At 42.2% G+C, this 19,251-nt stretch overlaps 1 protein-coding gene across 2 annotated transcripts in view; it reads left to right on the top strand.

Moving 5' to 3' along the window:
- Window positions 1–19,073, top strand: part of camkvl (CaM kinase-like vesicle-associated, like) — a 48,539-nt gene extending 29,466 nt beyond the window's left edge. Inside the window, exons 1-11 of one of the 2 annotated variants that reach the window (XM_086276796.1) lie at window positions 4,344–4,468; window positions 4,624–4,730; window positions 5,754–5,885; window positions 6,135–6,209; window positions 8,081–8,219; window positions 10,377–10,497; window positions 12,082–12,157; window positions 14,333–14,469; window positions 14,725–14,803; window positions 14,881–14,968; window positions 16,497–19,073. In XM_086276796.1, the coding sequence (XP_086132922.1) occupies window positions 4,636–4,730; window positions 5,754–5,885; window positions 6,135–6,209; window positions 8,081–8,219; window positions 10,377–10,497; window positions 12,082–12,157; window positions 14,333–14,469; window positions 14,725–14,803; window positions 14,881–14,968; window positions 16,497–17,975 (2,421 nt within the window). In that variant the 5' untranslated portion in view covers window positions 4,344–4,468; window positions 4,624–4,635 and the 3' untranslated portion in view covers window positions 17,976–19,073. Of the gene's footprint in view, window positions 1–4,343; window positions 4,469–4,623; window positions 4,731–5,753; window positions 5,886–6,134; window positions 6,210–8,080; window positions 8,220–10,376; window positions 10,498–12,081; window positions 12,158–14,332; window positions 14,470–14,724; window positions 14,804–14,880; window positions 14,969–16,496 lie in introns of those variants that run through there. The other variant, XM_086276795.1, reaches the window with a different exon arrangement.
- Window positions 19,074–19,251: the final 178 nt, after the last annotated feature.

The following is a 19,251-nucleotide window of genomic DNA, read 5'->3' as shown; positions in this document are numbered from 1 at the left end:
AACTAAGTAACTAAGTAATTAATTACTTTTGAAAATAAGTAATCAGTAAAGTAATGGGATTACTTTTGGGGGGAAGTAATCAGCAATTAGTTACTGATTACTTTTTTCAAGTAACTTGACCAACACTGGCCTCCACATAGCGAGTTTGAATCACAGATTGACCATTAGCAACAAAAAAAAAAGGCATGACTGAAAAAATCTGGAAATGTTAAAAGGAAACATTTCTTGTGATGCTGAGACTCCCACATCACACAGCAGTCAGACCTGCTGATTCAAAGGCGAACCTGCCACTGAGAGATCAGTGACGGCATCGCTTCCGACCGGTGGCACTGACGTCACATCTTATGAAAACTCTAGAGCGGCTCTTCCTCAACCTCCTCCGACCACAGGTACAACATGCCCAGGACCCACTACAGTTTGCATACAAGGCGGGTGTCGGAGTGGAGGATGCCATCCTGTACCTCCTGCATAGAGCCCACTCACACCTAGATGGGGGAAAAGGCACGGTCAGGATCCTGTTTCTTGACTTTTCCAGTGCCTTTAATACCATCCGGCCCTGTATGCTTCAGGAAAAACTGAACAGGATGGAGGTGGACCCCTGCCTGGTGGCTTGGATCTCCGACTACCTCACTGACAGACCACAGTACGTCAGGCTGAAGGACATCACGTCTGACACAGTGGTCAGCAGCACAGGAGCACCACAGGGAACTGTGCTGTCCCCTCTTCTCTTCACCCTGTACACCTCTGACTTCTGCTACAACTCTGAATTATGCCATATTCAGAAGTTTGCAGATGACACGGCCATCATGGGGTGTATCTGGGATGATCAGGAAGAGGAGTACAGAAGTCTGGTGAGGAACTTTGTCGCATGGAGTCACACAAACCACCTGCAACTCAACACCTCAAAGACTAAGGAACTGGTTGTGGACTTCGGGAGGTCCAGAGAAGGTCCACTGCCGGTTCAGATAGAGGGGGAGGAGGTGGAGGTGGTCAACAAGTACAAGTACCTCGGGCTGTGGGTGGACAATAAACTGGACTGGTCATGCAACACAGAGCACCTGTATAAAAAAGCCCAAAGCCGACTGTACTTCCTCAGGAGGCTGAGGTCTTTTAACATCTGCAGGAAGCTCCTGAGGATGTTTTACCAGTCGGTGGTTGCTGGAGTACTTTTCTATGCTGTGGTGTGCTGGGGGAGCAGCACAGCAAAGAAGGACTCATCCAGGCTGGAGAAACTGATCAGGAGGGCTAGCTCTGTGGTCGGCATGAAGCTGGACACTCTGGTGACAGTGGCAGAGAAAAGGACATTAAAGAAACTGATGGACATTATGAACAATGCTGGGCATCCTCTGCACACGGCCATAAACAACCAGAAGAGTCTGTTCAGTGACAGGTTGCTTCTCCCCAAGACAAGAACTAACAGACTTAAAAACTCCTTTGTCCCACACGCCATCAGACTGTTTAACTCCTCTCTGGAGGGGAGAGGGAGGGGAGACAGGAGGACAAAGGAGGGGGGAACAACTAAGCTGTAGTGCCTCTTCACCTCACTGTGCAATACCTTGTGCAATACTTTTTGTAAATAGTCAACAGTGCAATAGACTCAATACTTGAAATGTGCAATTCACTTGTATTTTTATTTTTTATTCCTATTTATTCTATTTATCCCCTTTGTATATTTTATTTATATTTGTCTCTGTATTTATATATATATATGTGTGTGTGTGTGTGTGTGTGTGTGTGTGTGTGTGTATATATATATATATAACAATTCTGTAACTGTAACTTCGGTCGTTGCTGTGCTTTTTGGAAATCGAATTTCCCAGAGGAACCCACCCGAGGGATTAATAAAGTTCTATCTTATCTCTTATCTTAGAAAGGCTGGAATGTTGCACTGCACTTCAATGCTTTCATTTTATCCCTGATATCGTGCTACCTGCAAATCTGTGGCACATATTCAGGCTGGTGGCTGTAAATGTTTCTTACAGAGAGGTTGCCCTGTCATGCCTTCAAGTGCTTTCTGACTCCGGGGACATCCTTTCATACCCTTACCAAACACAGTGAGTCTGACAAAGCCTGTTAACATATACACACATACAGCCACATGTGCCCACACTTACACTCGCAAAGAAACACACTCACCTGTGCAAGCATTTGCACACAGATAGCTGTGAAGCTGTGAGGTTGATAGGTACTCTCAGTCTGCCTCTGCAGTTCTGTGTTTCACACTTTGTTCTGTTCTCATGTACACTATTTTCTCTATCCACCTTTCCACTTAGTCACAGTGCACTTTTCACTTTGCTTTTCTGTTCCCATTATTTCTCACCTTTTCCCTCGTCTTCCATCTTTTCCAGTCCTTCCCTCTCATCTCCATTCTCCTCATATCCTCCATATATCTCCTCCTACTCCTCGTCAACTTCGAGGCTCGCACTGACTCAGTATTCTGCAGGTACGGTGTTTTTATGGCAGTCTGAGAAACATTCTCTGTTGGCACAAGGAGAGAAAAGGTGAGATACACTGTAACTGAAAGAAAGTACCCTGGACTGATTACATCCCTCCAAATGGAAAGCACAGACAGTTATTTAGTGTTCTTTTTAAGGCCATCCACATTTCAAACCCTCTGGGAATTTGTACTTCACACAAAGAAGTGAAGTGCTTCATTTTAAGTTTCAACTAAACCGACACCAACTGTTAAACAAACTGGAGGAAAAGTTTTTAAAAACGTTAATGCCAGTGTAAAGGCAGAAACAGATTTATTTTAATAGTGTGTATAGTGTCTGCAGATGGGGACGGAGCAAGAAAGGGATGGGCTGAAAACGTAGCATCTCAAAGTTCTTGGCAAACCCATTTCCTGACCCTTCTGAAGAATAATACTTGGGGCTTGGCAGCCTTTACTTTATTTCAGCGGGTACACTTTGTTCCCAGAGGGATGGATGTGCTCCATTCATGCCAGCTTCACCTTCACCGTCCTGGACCTTGTCATGGGATTGTTGTTGCGCTTACATAATCTTCTGGCAGTACTGTGCATTTTCACCACTAAATACCTCCCATCTCACCGGGGCATTACACTCACACAAGGATGGACATATGGATGCATACGTACACACAGGCACGCACCCTCCTGCTCAAACCTCTATCTGTACTTGCGACTTACCCGCATCAGCCTTTATACTTGCTCAGGCACACACTTTTATACGCCTGCACATACACACATTGCATCCCAGCACTCTGGATTAGGGGTACAGATTAAAGATTACGGCCAGCACTGGGATTACACAGTACTTTCCTGCCCCTCCTCCATCACAGGACAGACCCACCTCTGGCCCTATCATCTACACTGGTGATGTCATGCACACAAAGAGAAGAGAGAGGATTTTATGTCACTGATATTCATTCCTTAATCCTAAATTAGCACCCACAAAATGCCATTTCTGCTAAGGATTGTCTTCTCTCCTGTTATATATATCTGGCTATTCCTCTCTCTCTCTCTCTCTCTCTCTCGCTGTTACACAATAAACAATGAAGTCATCTTTACATTACTGGCTCTCTCAATGCAATTACTCACATTAATCAAAGCTCCTTCTCAAATGTCCCATTCCCTCCCTACTGCGTCATTTCCTAACTCAATTGAAGAGACTCGGAGATAGAAACAATAGAAATTATACGACGAATGGGAATAGGTTCGATATTAAGGCTCAGGTAACAGTACGTGATGGAGGAGAAGGACCTTAACGATGCATGAGTGAAGTTTCCAGGGAATCTGTCTCCTACAGTAGATGGTGTGCTTAAAAGGTGTGGGTGAGGATTGCCTGAGGACTGTGGTGAGATGGTATATCGATTGCTAGATCCTTCATATTCTACCTGGGCGTTTGGAACCTCCTGTGGGGTCACAAGCTATTTTAAGGTAAACATGATAAGAAGATTTTATATATAAATATACAGTATTACATACAGTATGTGCAGTGTTAACAGTATGAGTTACTATCAGGTGAAAAGACCAGTGCAGTATTATATACAGTATATGCGAGGCTAGCAGCAGGAGTTACGATGAGATAAAAGGGAAGCATTAAAAGTCATTCTGTGTCATATCAACACTGACAGACTGTGAACAAAAGAAATTATGTCATTAAAATCTAGCGGTGTCAGTCCAGCGATTGGTGAAGAAACCAGCTGCTTCAGGGATGCAGGGACACTGCCCTTTAGAAATAAAGTTTAACTTGAACTTGACAGACGTTGCACTGAATCTGCAGACTTTAGCAGAGTAAAGAGAAGCTTAGTGGGTAGCTTAGGGTCTGTTGACAAGGCTGGCATAAACCAGGCTGCCAGAAGCATCGGCATTCACATTTGTTCTGAAACTGACACGGTTGTATCTGTGGCGCTCCATCGTACTGTATATTTTAAAGACTAATAGTAATGACGCTCCTTCAGTCTCTTCTGACTTCAACAACTGGGAAGCTTTCACAGTGTTTCATCAGTAACTCTGTTCCTCTTTAATATGCTGGTTTTTGCCTCTCCGTTTCCTTTTATCTGTCTGTCACCTGAAGGCATCTTCAGAATAATTTATTTGACCCCAATAGTGAAGTGACTCAAAGACCTTTCTCTTCGTTTCTCATTTTTGTTTCTTTTTAGGTGAATGCCGTCATGCCATTTGGGTGCCTTGCCCTGCGAGATGGGCGAACGTATGACACCATATCTGATGTCACAGACAAGTATGAGTTCGGACAAGTCCTGCGAGCGTGAGTGCTATAAAGCTTTATGCACGGATTTCTTTTCCCTCCTCTCCATTGTAAACATTTCACAGGCACAAGGTTTTCATTCACCTCATGAGTTATTTTCTGAACTGGACAGTTCTCACCACAGCTTTGGTTTGGCATATTAGAAGGTTTCACTGCAGGAATGACAGAAGGTAACAGCGCGATGCTGGTGTGTAACAGACAAATGTGACAAATTTGTCCGGTTTAGCCAATTGTCTCAATATTTTTGATTGTAAAAGTTCAGGAAACACATTGTTCGAAGGCTATTGTTTATTCACTGGATCTATTATTTATTCAAAAAATATTTAGACATATTGCGTAAAACCTCTGAAAATCAGTTTGCTGCTCAACTGGCTGAAAACGAACCATTTTCTTCTGCGCACCCCTTCGAGAAACACGAACTCACACACACACACAGGCAGGCATGCAAACCATACACACAAATACCAATCAGTGTAAAAGGCCATATGGCAACATCAGCATCTGGCCTCAGAGATTTCTGCTCATCTTTTATATAACACACACACGCGTGCATGTACACACACACAAACTTAAAAACACATTAAGTCAGAATTAAGTGCAAAGCTTTTGCTGTAGGCCTGTACATGTGCTTCTTAAAATTGTGTTTATCGCTTTTTCTTTTTCATTCTCATTGTGAAACATTGCAGTTTAATTTTCCATCACGAAGCTTCCCTGAATCCATTTGGGTGAAGTACTGAATGCCCCAAAGGCTCAAAACCTAATGCCGCCCAGCTGATGGGAGCTGTAAGACCCATTTCAACCCTTCTATCCAAAGCTTCACCTCCTAATTAAATTATTTCACTGAGTTTCACCAAAGCAGCCAGTGTACTCTTTGTGCCCCTAATTTGAATATTATTCTGTCTCTCCTGGACCGCGCTCTCATACAAAAAATATCAGAAACTTTCATCCTTCTTCCAGCATTTACTCTTTCTGCTGTTCTCAGTCTGTCTGTCTTTCTGTCCATTTCTTTTTCTTATCGCGTAGGAAGGAGTTCTGCGAGCTGTGCCTGGCAAAGGACAGACAAACAGACAAGGTGTTTGTCTGCAAGAAATTCCTCAAGAAAGATGGCAGGAAAGTCCGCAAGGCTGCCAAGAACGAAATCATGATTCTGAAACTGTACGCAATCAGTTTGTGAACAGATGGATGTATGATTGAGCAATGGAGAAAGGCGGAGAGGAGGAGAAGGAGAGAATGTTTGGATATACTAATTTTCAAGTGAAATGAATTGTGCAATAATTCTTGTTGATATTGTAAGCTGAGATGTGAATTGTGCTTTTTGCTTTATTTAGTCACCTGACAGACTCCTTAGCACCTTACGTTTGCACGTAGCGTCCTACAGCCTGTGACTTCTTTTGCCTCTTCCAGGTTAAACCATCCAAACATCCTTCAGCTGATAGATACGTTTGAGACTCGGAAGGAATATTTCATCATCCAGGAGCTGTGAGCATTTCTTTGAACTTTTCCACCGATTGTCTTTCTCGCGTTAACATCATTGTCAGTATCTGTTTGAGTGTCGTTTTTGTGCATGTGCCGTAACACAAATCCAGCAGCTCGAGGGTAGGAGTTGAGTCTATCCTCTTATTACTGTGTGCTCTGTTGTTCCCCTCAGACACAGGGGAAGGTGTTAGATTTGATGAGATATTTGCTCTTAGTAACACTCAACATTACTCAGTGCTCCTGAAGCACTGCTCTGCTACAAGAGAGTCTCTGTGGAGAGCTTGGGATCGATACACTAGAACTCACCTAATCCACATCACTTGTGACTTGCGCATTTTGATATTTGCAGCTTTATTTGAAAGCAATAATAATGACTGGAGCAGAGTGGACACATTATTTATGCCGTGTTACTGAAACAGAGAAAGACAAACTGCACTTGCAGTCATTTGTGTGTACATCGGGCTATTTATGTGTAGCTCACACATTAGCCCAGGCACCAGACCTCCTGCTGGAAGCATTACATGATAATCATTGTCATCGTTCATCTCAAAATGTAACTAAGTATGTTAGAGTAATGACCAGAGATGGGCAGTAACGCGTTACAAGTAACGTGTTACTGTAATCTGATTACTTTTTTCAAGTAACGAGTAAAGTAAGGGATTACTATTGCAAAAACGGTAATTAGATTACCGTTACTTTCCCGTAGGAACGCTGCGTTACTGCGTTACTAAAACCGTGATTTTTTGCGAGAATGTCTCATGACAGTGACGTAAGCGAGTGCGCCGTTCGTGACAACAGCTGTGTGCAGATCAACAATGGATCATATATCGAGTGCAGAGAGAGTATGAGCGTGCAGCGTTTAAAGCGTGGAAGTACTGACCTTACTTTGAGTTTGATTCCATAAAAAGTGACAAAAACATTAGTGTCCATCGTGCGTGGGAAGAAAACTTCTTTTTACAGCGAAAAAACCCCTAAACTTCCAAGCAAGCACCGAGTAGCTATGACGTAATGGGAAACTCACAGAGAAACTCGCGGATTCTTCCACTGACCGCGGCACACCTGCACCAGGGTAAACCTCCGCCTGCCCCACTCCTGCTTTACAGGTGAAAATAGAGCAACAGGACCGCTGAGTCTTTGACTTTATTTATTTTCTGCTGCGTTTTACTTGCATCTATTTGAAAGACTGAGTGTAAACACAAAAAATATTTTATTTTATGTGCTGGAATGTGTAGAAAATAGGTTTAAATGTTAAACTAATTTATTCAAGTCAGAGAATGTTGCATATAATTAAATTTTTGCTTGATGCATAAAGTTAAAAGATTAAAACTAATAAAACAAGTTTTAAAAAGAGACTTTTCCATTTGATTACATTTTGTATGATGGATTATGCAGAAAAAGTAGAATTGGGCTGAAATATCTATCGCTTTATCACCTATTCAGGTTGTAAATCGTGTTTTTAAAAAGTAACTAAGTAACTAAGTAATTAATTACTTTTGAAAATAAGTAATCAGTAAAGTAACGGGATTACTTTTTTGGGAAAGTAATCAGTAATTAGTTACTGATTACTTTTTTCAAGTAACTTGACCAACACTGGTAATGACTAATAGTATCGTTCTTAATTGCTCAGCAGTGCTGGCTCCAGCCTAGCAGAGAAGGTTGTTTATCCTTCGTAAATAAAAGGAAACTGTGCTGCAAAAAGACTGAAAGTGGTTTACAGTGTTTCAAAATAGCCTTTTACATGTCATGGGATTTTTAGTAATACGTGTACTTGTGCCTGTGTGCACGCATGTGTGTGTGTGTGTGTGTGTGTGTGTGTGTGTGTGTGTGTGTGTGTGTGTGTGTGTGTGTGCGTGCGTGTGTGCGACTGCACGCAGTGCCACAGGAGGAGATGTTTTTGACTGGATTCTGGACCAAGGGAACTACACAGAGAGAGACGCTTCCAATGTCATCAGACAAGTCCTGGAGGCTGTGGCATACTTACACTCCCTCAACATAGTTCACAGGAACCTGAAGGTACATGCTGACTGCCTTTCTGTGTCTTATGGCGTGTGTGTGTGTGTGTGTGTGTGTGTGTGTGTGTGTGTGTGTGTGTGTGTGTGTGTGTGTAGTGAGTGCCACTACCATAAAAAGATAAAAATAGATTAGTGACTAACTAACTTTGTCGAGTGAGCGCCGTCACACTCCAGAAAGCAATATTAAGTATTTAGTCAGCACAAAATCTTTGGAGACACATAAAAGCATACTTCTGCCATCCCGGTAATGACTGAACGTTTGATAACATTGTTACCACGGGAGTAAACACTGTCTTTATGGCTTGAAACAATCTCTAGTGACAGACACGCATGCAGAGAGATTCATATCTTTAGCGGACATCATCAAACCATTAGGAATGAGCTACAACATCTCGTGGGCTTCAGACTCCCTCTACTGGTAAAAGATGAAATTTTATTTTGCTTAAACCTAGGGGCAGAAATCAGATTATAAACCAATCAAACCAAATCAAAATCGAATAAAAGTGAAATTGAAATAAATGCAGGACTAGAAATGACTTCTTACAGGGAAACCAATACTTGTGTTAGTGTGTTTGGGTTTGGCTTCGTCGTGGTCCAGAAACAACATGATAATTTGTTGCACATATTCCAGTTACATTGCTAAATCTGCTGGTTCATTACATCTTAATTTTGCTTGTCTTGCTAACAGGTTGACTTATCAGTGTTATTGTTCTGACTTAAGCATGCCTGATGTGAAAAAAACTAAACTGCCTCTTAATCTGGCCTAATCCCTCTATTGTGATCATAACACAAACATTCAGGTGAATAGAGCAGCGTTGCTGTGAACTTTTCTTTTATCTAAGGTTCTAGAGAAAGTCTTTTCATCTTAGTGAATATCTTTGTGATGACTGCTCACTGCTAGTGCTGTTAGCTACATTTGGCAGAGTCAACTACTTTATTTTGCTGGACCATCTTGAAACCTAGATTGGGATTAAGGGATCGTCTTTACATTGTTTTCATTCTTACTTATTTAACAAAATCTTCTCTGTGGCCAAAGCTAATACTTGATCCTGTGCAGACCATTTGAATTAGTGTCCCTCGTGGCTCAGTACTAGGACCACTTTTGTCTTCTATATGCATGCTGCCTCTGAGACAGATCCCTCACAGCCACATGCCCCATCACAGCTATTTAGATCACACACAGTTATTTGTCTCTTTGCAATCAAAGGTCTACACACCTCTATAAGTGACATCAAATGATGATTACTCTTGTACTGATGATTTGCACTGGAAGGCTGTCAGTTTTGCCTCGATTAGCCCACTAATGACTTTTAAGTAAATGGCCTTGAGCTATATGATATCAAGGACTTATTAACCCCTTGTGTGTTATTATTACCTTACTGGAACTGTTTTCGACATATCAGGATAACATTTAATGCTACAGTTCCTACAAAATAGAAGTTAAGTCGATTAAAATCATCACCTTTTGGATTGTTAAGAATTTTCACCACTGTTTTGTCTGAAGGTCTTTTAGTTGTGAGATGTTTGAGGGCTCTCTTGCATGCACTGCATGTTTCACATCCCTCCCATCTGAATAGATTTTTCTCCTGAAAAGCTTTCTTTGGTCTACACAAACACACTGCTCCTAAAGGCATCTATCTTCACTGGCAAACTAGTTTTGCTCCAGTACTCATTTTCGACAGGAGAGATTTGTTTCCTGAGCTGCTGATTACATACAAGAGTTACCTGCAGTCATAGTTTCTTGCACGCATGAAGTTTTGTAGTCTCACCTCTTTGAACTTGAATATACTGGAGTTTATGCAGCTGTTAAATTATTTGGAGATCCATTTTCGCAGAAATGTGTAAGCCAACAGTTTTCATGAGACTCACTAAATTTATGACCTCTTTGTGCAAAAAGTACATAAATGTACATTTACCATCGTTCATTGTAAGTTATTGTTCCTGTTAAGTCCAATAGTACAGAGCATAAAGACTGACAGTTCTTTGGATTTGTACAAGAGTTGTTTTGGCAAATTTGATGGACATTCACTTGGTCCTGATCTGTTAAAATACCCACCATCAGATATTTAAACCAGTGGCCCGTTTCTTTGACTCCATGGTGTCATTTAGTACGTGTGAAATTGTGTAGGAATGCTATTTCGTTTCTCATTCTCTGTAGCTGGAAAACCTGATGTACTACACAGAAAACAACCATAACAAAGTAGTTTTGCGAGATTTCTACCTGTCCAGATTTGAGAACGGACCAATCACGGAGCCGTGTGGAACACCGGAATACCTGGGTAAGTAACTCCAGACATCACTTTACAGTGTGTGGCTTTGTTTTGGAACCAAATTTTCTTTTCAGTTTTTCTCCATCTATTATCCTGTTTTGTTTTTTCCCATCTTTGTTTTCTTCTGTTGTGTAAATGTGACTGAGGACTTGTTTTTTTTTTTTTTTTCTCGCCTGTCCCATTTGGTTCTTTAGCCATCAGAATTGTTGTCTGAAGACCAACAAGGAGACCCAATGGATTTACTTTGCCAAATGGATCATCGTGGCATTGCCGTATTGGTCCATTTGGTCGATCTTTGTTTTTATTATTTATTATATTTTATTTTCAGATGTTACAGACGGGACAGACATGAGTGAGAGATAGGAAAGGGAGAAAGAAAGAGGAAGGAAAGGAAAAACAGAAGGGGAGAGGGACAGTGAGAAAGGGGGGGAGAAAAAAAATAAAAATCTCCTGGATCACCTGTTGAGAGAAGAATAGAAAACAAGCGAAAAAAGACAAAAAAAAAAAAGAAACAAAGCAACATACTAAACACAACACCATCGCATTAATCTAGCTAAGTGTAAACAGCAGTAAATACTAAATATTCAATGTTGTTGTGCAGCACGCAGGACAGATGTGCTTCGAAGTAGCAGCCAAGAAAGGTGTAATTTGGGTCTACGAGCAGTGAACACCCGTGTGCATACCTGTGTGGATCAGCGCGCTTGTATTCCAAAGGTTTCTCCATGTAACGATCTGCTAGGGAGTGTGGGGGGGCCACAGCCCCGTCCTCCAGGGCGTGAAGCAGGTATGGAGGAGATCAAAACTCCAGACATCCAGAGGCCCCCAGAACACAAGAAACCATGGAAGACCAACAGAGGGGCAGCCGCGCCACTGTCCCAGTAAGAGCTGAGGAGAGTCCCAGATGAGGGTTCACTCAGCAGCCGCGGAGCAGAAGCCAGGGGGAGTTGCAGTGACGCGCCCGTGAGCTCCGCCGGCCGCCAGCCGTGCCTGAGTGACCGAGCCCCAGGCCGAGAGGCCGGGGGCACCCCACCCCCGAAGGGGCCCGAGCGAGCCCCAGGCTCCAGGCCCCGATAAGCGGCCGCCAAGGAGTGAGCCGGTGTGTACCTGGACGCCCACCCCCAGGTGACTGAGGACTTGTGCTACTGAGCATTCAGAGTTCAACCCCAACAACCAGCCAGTACACCGACAGAAAACATAAGCAGAACTGCAAACAATCAAACTCTTCTATTCTATTCATCTCATTTCATGTGCGCTGTCTCTCCTCTCTGTGTCACTGAGATTTATGTGAGGGCAACTTGAAGTACACGACTGGGCCTTGGCCTGATTCTCTCACCGAAATGCCAGGACAGTTATTCATGATGCTGAACTGAGTAATTACACTAATAAATAAGGGAAGCGAATAGTGGCCCTGGTGGGGAAATGATGCAAACAAATAAAAAGAGGGAATTAAAACTGGAGATAGCCTTCGGAGGTAAGTTGCCCGTGCAGCTTAGAGGCATAAATATGGTGTGAAGGCTTGTAAATAAAATCCTCGGACATTTCTCTGCCTCTTACACACATTCTGTATCTGCTTCATTCATTGCTGTTTCTCAGCTCCTGAAGTGGTGGCTCGTCACCGATATGGCCGTCCTGTGGACTGCTGGGCTGTGGGTGTCATCATGTTCATACTGTGAGTCTCACTGCTAGTTACAAACACTGTGATGTAACACTCACTAGGCTTTAACAGGATTACTTTGTTTGATATATATATATATATATATATATATATATATATATATATATATATATATATATATATATATTAGGGGTGCAACGATATTCGTATCGATATTGAACCGTTCGATACAGTGCTTTCGGTTCGGTACGCATATGTATCGAACAATACAATTTTTTTCAATTTTTTTTTTTTTTTTTTTTTTTTTGTGTCCCGTTTGGATCTATAGCCATCAGAATTGTTGTCTTGAGGCCAAGAAAGATGCCAAGAGGATTTATTTTAAGTGGATCATCATATTGGTCCATTTGATTGACCTTTATTATAATTATGAATTTATTTTATTTTCAGTTGCAAACGGGACAGACATGACTGTGGGATAGGACAGGGGGAAAGAATGAAAGAAAACCAAAGGGGAGAAAAAAAAAGAACAATACAAAATTTGTAATTTATTTTATCAACTTTCCTTCTGATGATGCTGTCTGTGTTGAGCGCTCAGTGAATCTGCATTTGACTACTCCGCCTAGGCTCGAGAGTGCAGCCTAGGCGGAGTAGTCGAACGCAGATTCACTGAGCACTCAACACAGACAGCATCGTCAGAAGGAAGATCGCAGGGCAAGCTAGCGAGACAGAAGTGGACCTCCCCACCCTCATTCAGATCTGGCGTTTGGAATTATTTTGGTTTTCATGTGACGTATGACCCTGAAGGTAAGCGAGTCATGGACTAAAGTAAAACAGTATGTTGGATGTGCCATGCAATGCTCAATTACATGGGTGGGAGCTAGTGTGTTAGCGCAGTTAGCTCGTTAACGTGTTGGCCGTCTAGCCCCTCTGTATAGGGTAGCTCGTTAACGGAGATTTGCCGTGTTGTGGCGTTAAGGTCATTTCAACGAGATTAACCTGAAAGCACTAGTGGGAACACAACGAATATGACTGCACATTTACACTGACATCATCCTAGTGCAAAGACAAAAACAACAAGCATGCATGCTACAAACTTTAGCCGAGTCATTTAGACAGCTGTTAGCACAGGATTCTCCTTATGGAGACCTGATATGTTTAATATGCTGCTGAGAATATAGCCCAGAAGAAGCGGATAGTATAGCTTTTATTTTGGAAAGAGACATTTCTCTGTAATAAACTCTCTTTTCCAAAGATGAGTGATTCCTCAATCAGATACAGGGCTCGCAATATCGCTAGCCCGACATCCCGGGGCTATCTCTGCCCTGCCTGTCGGGCTATTGTAGGAAGGAAAAGTATATGTCAATGCTTTTGCATTCTTTCAGAAATGTAGCTGGGTAATTATGTCATTGGGTGAGCCACTGTCAATATGTGACATATTGAAATCGTGTTTGAATTTGCGCTTGTTTTTTTGCTTTCACTTTGCAATCGTGCGAACTGTGTATAGAGAGCAACAGCACTGATCTGTGAGTGATGATAATTTGTGCACCAATTCCTCTGACATCGTCTTATTAATTGTTAGCTTACTATGCAAACATGACAAGTGAAATCTCCCGCAGCTTAAACATGTGAGAGGTTGATCGCGCAGAGAATCGCTGAGCTTATGTGAGTGCGGCAGGATATATATTTCACTACGATGACCTGGATGACTGAGAACCTTCACAGACAGATATATATTTTAGTTCTGCTGAGCCAAATAAGACAGGTCAGGGTGAAGAAGTGACAGCCAAAGAAAAGCTTACCACAAAACGGAAAAGTTATGACAAATCAGACTATAAGGCAAAAAGAAAGTGCAGCTTTATGGTTTCATGGACAAAAGAATTTCTGTGGCTGCAATATGACGAGCTAAAAAACAACACGCACAAGGGTTAGGGTTAAATTTAAAAACTGTACTTTTGTGTTAAAATATATATTTATAATTTTAATAAATGACAAATTAAAAAGGCATGAACATTTTTTTTTGTATCGAAAAAATATCGAACCGTGACACCAAAGTACCGAACCGTGAATTTTGTGTATCGTTGCACCCCTAATATATATATATATATATATATATATATATATATATATATATATATATGTATATATATATATAAGGTCTGTCCATGGGATAGTTACGCTTCTTCTGTCTCTTTCTGTGTTTTTTTTGGTTGGTTTTTTGTTTTTTTGCAGCTTGTCGGGTAACCCTCCCTTTTACGATGAAACCGAGGAAGAAAACACCGATCTGCATAATCGCATCATTTTCTGCCGGATTGTTGCTGGGGATTTTGAGTTTGATTCTCCTTACTGGGATGACATTTCACCTGCAGGTATACAACTCCACCACATGGTGGCAGTGGATACTTCACTTTCTTTCTTAATACGACAGTTTATCAGTAAACTTCATTTAGAGCATCAGTAGGTAAAACATTTTGTGGCACTTTTTTATCAAAATTGCCATGGTCATGAAATATTTTGCAGAGCAAAACTGAAAACAGCACAGAATGTTTTAACGTTTTCGCTTTTTAAAGACTGCATATATGATTTCTTAAGATGCCTCGTTTGCCTTTTCATTGCTCTTTCAGCTAAGGAGCTTGTCTGTCGCCTGATGGAAGTGGACCAGATGTTGAGAATCACAGCGCAAGATGCGCTTTTCCATGAGTGGTAATCATGTGTACATGCTGACAATAGCAACAGGAATCTTGGCACACAGCTACATTTACTTGTATGTTGTGTCTCAGGATTGCAGGGAACGGTGCATCAGAAAAGAACCTGAAGGATGGCGTGTGTGCCCAGTTTGAAAAGAACTTTGCAAAGGCCAAATGGCGGGTATGTATTCACTCCTGCTCTGTAAATGTGAGATTAAATGAAGTTGGAAATAATAGCAGCAGAGGCATATTGGAGGAGAAACCAGGTGAAGACCAGGGTGTTAATGTGCTTTTAGCTCCTAACACAACTCAGCAGAGGTATGTTTAAAGTCTGTGAATGACATGGTGGAACTGATAAGGCGATCCAGGGATGAGACTGGTGAAGACAAAGAAGGAAAATGGTGGCAATGCTAACCTAACAGCTTAAGTAACAGCAACAATCCTCTTCTCTCTTTCTCCATGTGGTTCCCAGGAATTAAAGGTATTGTTTTTCATTCTGAAGGACAGTGGAAGGGCAGAGCATGGGGAGAAGCTCACATTTAGTCCAGAATGACTCGATAACACGTCTCTCTGATAGCCAAATATGCTTTTAAATTAAAAAGAGGTTTTTATCAGAAGCTATCTCTATAAAAATCAGTTTGGAAAAAAGGTTATATTAAATGTTAAACCCAAGTCAGCTTTGAGATGTATTGATCATGTCAGGGGCCGTTGAAACTCTTCCCAAGCTCTGTTCCTGCCCACTGTCACTCTGCCTGTCCCAGAAGAGATCCATCCACTCTGCCCCACTTTTGTCATTGGATTACACCCAGATGTTCAAAGTGGCCTGCTCTACTCCTTTCCTTCTCCTCATCTGCACTGGTTTATGAATCCAGATCTATAAATGTGAGATAAGCAGCAGAGAAGCAAGGTTTTTTTTTCTTCACTACGTTTGTAGTATTTAAATTAGTGTAGATAAGGAGAGGGTCAAATGGAAAGGACATAAGGGTTCTTAGCCACTGTGAACTTATGAACTGCCGTGATTTATACTGTAAGGCCCTCTGGCATTCCTCTTACGTGAATCCTGGCCCATTGTCCCATACTGTTGTTACATTTAAATCATTTTTGAAGCAATACAAAGAAATCTCAGTTAAGAGATATTGTTCTCAGTAGCAGTTTTGTGTCCTAGTGGCTTTTCACTTCCAGAGAATTCAAGGGAATTCGTTTCCCTGGTTTATTAGCAGTTATTAAGCTCACACGTTCCCCCCTGACTCCTTCAGTGTTTGTAGAGCAGAAGGAATCAGATCGGTGTAACATTTATAAGAAGGGGATTTATACACATTTGCTTGATTACTTTTTCCAGTCAGCAAGCACTCAAGGAGTTTCTTGGGGAGGGTGAGACTTGAGATTGATTTAAACCAGGGCACAATATGTCATAGCCTTCTGGAAGTAAACAACCGGCACTAATCTTCCTTCATGTCACACAAATCATATCTCAGCTCTTAGTACGAAGTTGCAAAAATCATGGTGTGTTGACAGGCTTTTTTCTCAAATGCTTGTACTTGAAGCTTATTTTTTAAGCTTTTCCATAACTATGTTATCAAAGTATTTTTTTATTAGCAGGGGGGGAAGAGGAAGTATATTTTAACGAAAATGAAATGTACTGCAAATCTAATTCTTTGCATCCTAACCATCCTTCTCTTGTTTTTCTTCTACTTCTGTCTGTTTCGCAGAAAGCAATCCGTGTCACCACCTTCATGCAACGCCTGAAGAATTCAGAAGCATTGATTGATAGCTCTGCTGAGGTTCAGGGCAGTGAGGAGGCAGGGGATGGTGAAGGGGGTGCTTCGCAGGGAACAAGTGATGAGGGAGAGAAAGGGATGAGTGATGGTGGGGTAACATCAAGTAGTGTGTCTTTAGAAGTTACTATTGAGAGTATGCCCTCTGGGATGGACCAGAGTAAAGAGACAGTTAAGGCTGGAGAAAAACAAGAGGAGGTAAAGATGCATATAGGCCCATCTGTAGGAACTTCGCCATCAGGTGTAGAGGACCTTTTCTGTCAACCAAATGCAGTCCCCAACTGTACCCAGGAACAGCCTGACAAGGTTGGTGCAAAGAAAGGCGCAGGTGACGGAACCAGGAAAATGGCTGCAAATTTGGGCCAAAATAAAGCTGTCCCAGAATTCAAACAGACGCCTGCGGTGAGCCCTGAGGCCTCAAAGCTATTAGACAGCACTTCGGGCATTAATCTTGACAAAAAACACATATCGTCCTCCCCCGACCCCAGCAGCAAACGTAAAATGGCTGCAACACTTCATGCACCTTCACACACAGCATCCGCTGCTGCATCAGCCTCACCGCTGAAGAGACCAGTCACACAAAGCGAGCAAAAGGATGAGACTGACGGAAGTTGGTGTCAGACACAAGTACCTGAAGCGGTGGCTGAGAAGTCTGTGGTGGCGCCAGTTACTCCAGCAGTGGGGCCAGGTACAGGGGTGGATGGAGGACTAGAAGTTAGGCTCAGGGGCAATGAGAGTCCAGTAGATAGGCAGGACGGGAATGCCAGAAGAACAGATAGATACAGCGCTGAGTTTAGTATACCAAGAGCAGGTGCTACACCGGGACAGGCTTGCTATGCAGTTGGAAGCTCTGCTAGCTTGGGCCGTCATGCCACACCATACAATCCAGAGGTTGGGGCTATGGGGATGGCTGGGAGCTATGGGAGTCCATACAGTTCCCTGTATACGAGTGGAGGAGGTGTAGGGAGGTATGGAACTGGGCTACAGCACAGTGGGGGGACTTCAAGCGATTGGCAAATGGACAGTGTGATCGAGCAGATAGAAAAGCAAATGGCTGCTGTGCTGGAGAAGATCGAGGGAGACATGCCATCGCTCCTAGAGCAAATCAGTGACTGTCCTGCTGAGCAACCTCGAGCTCGGAGCACACACGCTTCTCCCGCCACCTCTCGTGCACGCCCCTCACAGCGGTCCACATCTGCAACCACCGGCACCCCACCACCACTTCCTACCTCTCCCAGACCTGTGCTGCCATCTCTTCCTCACATTAGCATTCCTCCTCCTGCCTATCCCCCACCATCTCCACCCACAGAAGCCTCACCCCAGGCGCTGGGAGAGCAGGAAGACAGAGATGGACAGGCGGCTCCTGCTCATTCCAGCCAGTCACCAAGACCCGGGATAGGCAGGGGACTATGAGGCAGGTGTGCATGATGCAATACACAAAGGGAAAAATACCTGGAACACTGTATTCATAGTTAAACTTAAGGATTTAATGACTGTCTCACCCAGAAGGACTGCCTAATTGTGCTCAAAAAGAGAAGTTATTACACTGTTGTTTGGTTTGGCTGCATATACCAGATGATCCTACCCCCCTCTGACATTCCAAACACTTTCGTCACTGGAGTCTAGAGGGATTAGAGTACAATATATCTCTGTACGACAGCTTCACAGATCAAGATCTTAAAAGTTGGTTATGCTAAATCCAGATTGTGTGCCTAAATGTTTACCACACAACCACCTCATATGGAAATCCAAGCACTCAACAAATTTGCAAATTATGAAGCTGCACAAATAAGAATGGCAAAATCCTCAACTAACAGTGAAAGAAAAGCTCTAAATAAAGTATTGTCCCCTAAAAACTGTAAATAAACAGAATCAAACTAGGTTCCTAAGTCATATTTTTCTTCCATGGTGTGAACTTCCTCATATCCAAAGTGACATTTACTTTTTTTCCTTTTTGCTCAAAGCAGATTGTCCCATGATTTTTTTTCAGTTACTATGTATTTATGTGGCTAGTTATTCTGTTGTGATGGTTGGTGTCACAAAGTTGTACAGAAATATGTGAAACTGATCTGATAAAGCCATTCCCCTGGTTGCAGGAAATTATAATTTGTTTTATTAAACGGTATATTTAAACTTAAACTGTCACTTAGACTTATGAGTTGTTCCACATCTGCCGGAGAGCTGGGGGAAATATACTGTATAAAGGCTTTGCAATAACACAGTAACACTTACATTTTCTCTCCTTTTTTCCCCAAACATTTCCAGATAGTTTTTCATTTGCTCCAGTTTTGTCAGCACATTCATTTGGTACCGTTAACTGGACAGTCCTGCCTATTTTATCCTTTTCATCATAAAACTGTTCTGACTTTTGTTCTGCTATTGGGTGTATGTAATACCAGATTCTGTGCTTTTCTCCTGAACAAGTCTAGATCTCCACTATTCTGTCCCTATGTAAAAATGTGCACTGTTTGCAAGTCTTTCAATAAAAGTAAGTCAGTAAATACATGCATATATATTGAGTTGTTTAAAATCATTTGATCACTCTTCAAAAAAAAAACATTTTAGAATTACAGCCGAGTTTTGTTTTGTTTTTTACGTGCTTAATCAACATTTATCCAAAAGGCACATTTCTGACAGGCGTTCTATTATGTTATCCTATGTGCCTACAAGTCCCATAAGGCACTGCGTG

The sequence above is a fragment of the Aulonocara sp. 'chitande type north' Nkhata Bay genome, linkage group LG20 (assembly GCF_057382095.1).
Source record: "Aulonocara sp. 'chitande type north' Nkhata Bay isolate Kocher_YH1m ecotype deep benthic linkage group LG20, A_spYH_male_GT1.1, whole genome shotgun sequence".
Classification (NCBI taxonomy): Eukaryota; Metazoa; Chordata; class Actinopteri; order Cichliformes; family Cichlidae; genus Aulonocara; species Aulonocara sp. 'chitande type north' Nkhata Bay.
Note: the sequence above shows the minus strand (reverse complement) of the source record. Positions and strands in the feature narration are given on the sequence as shown.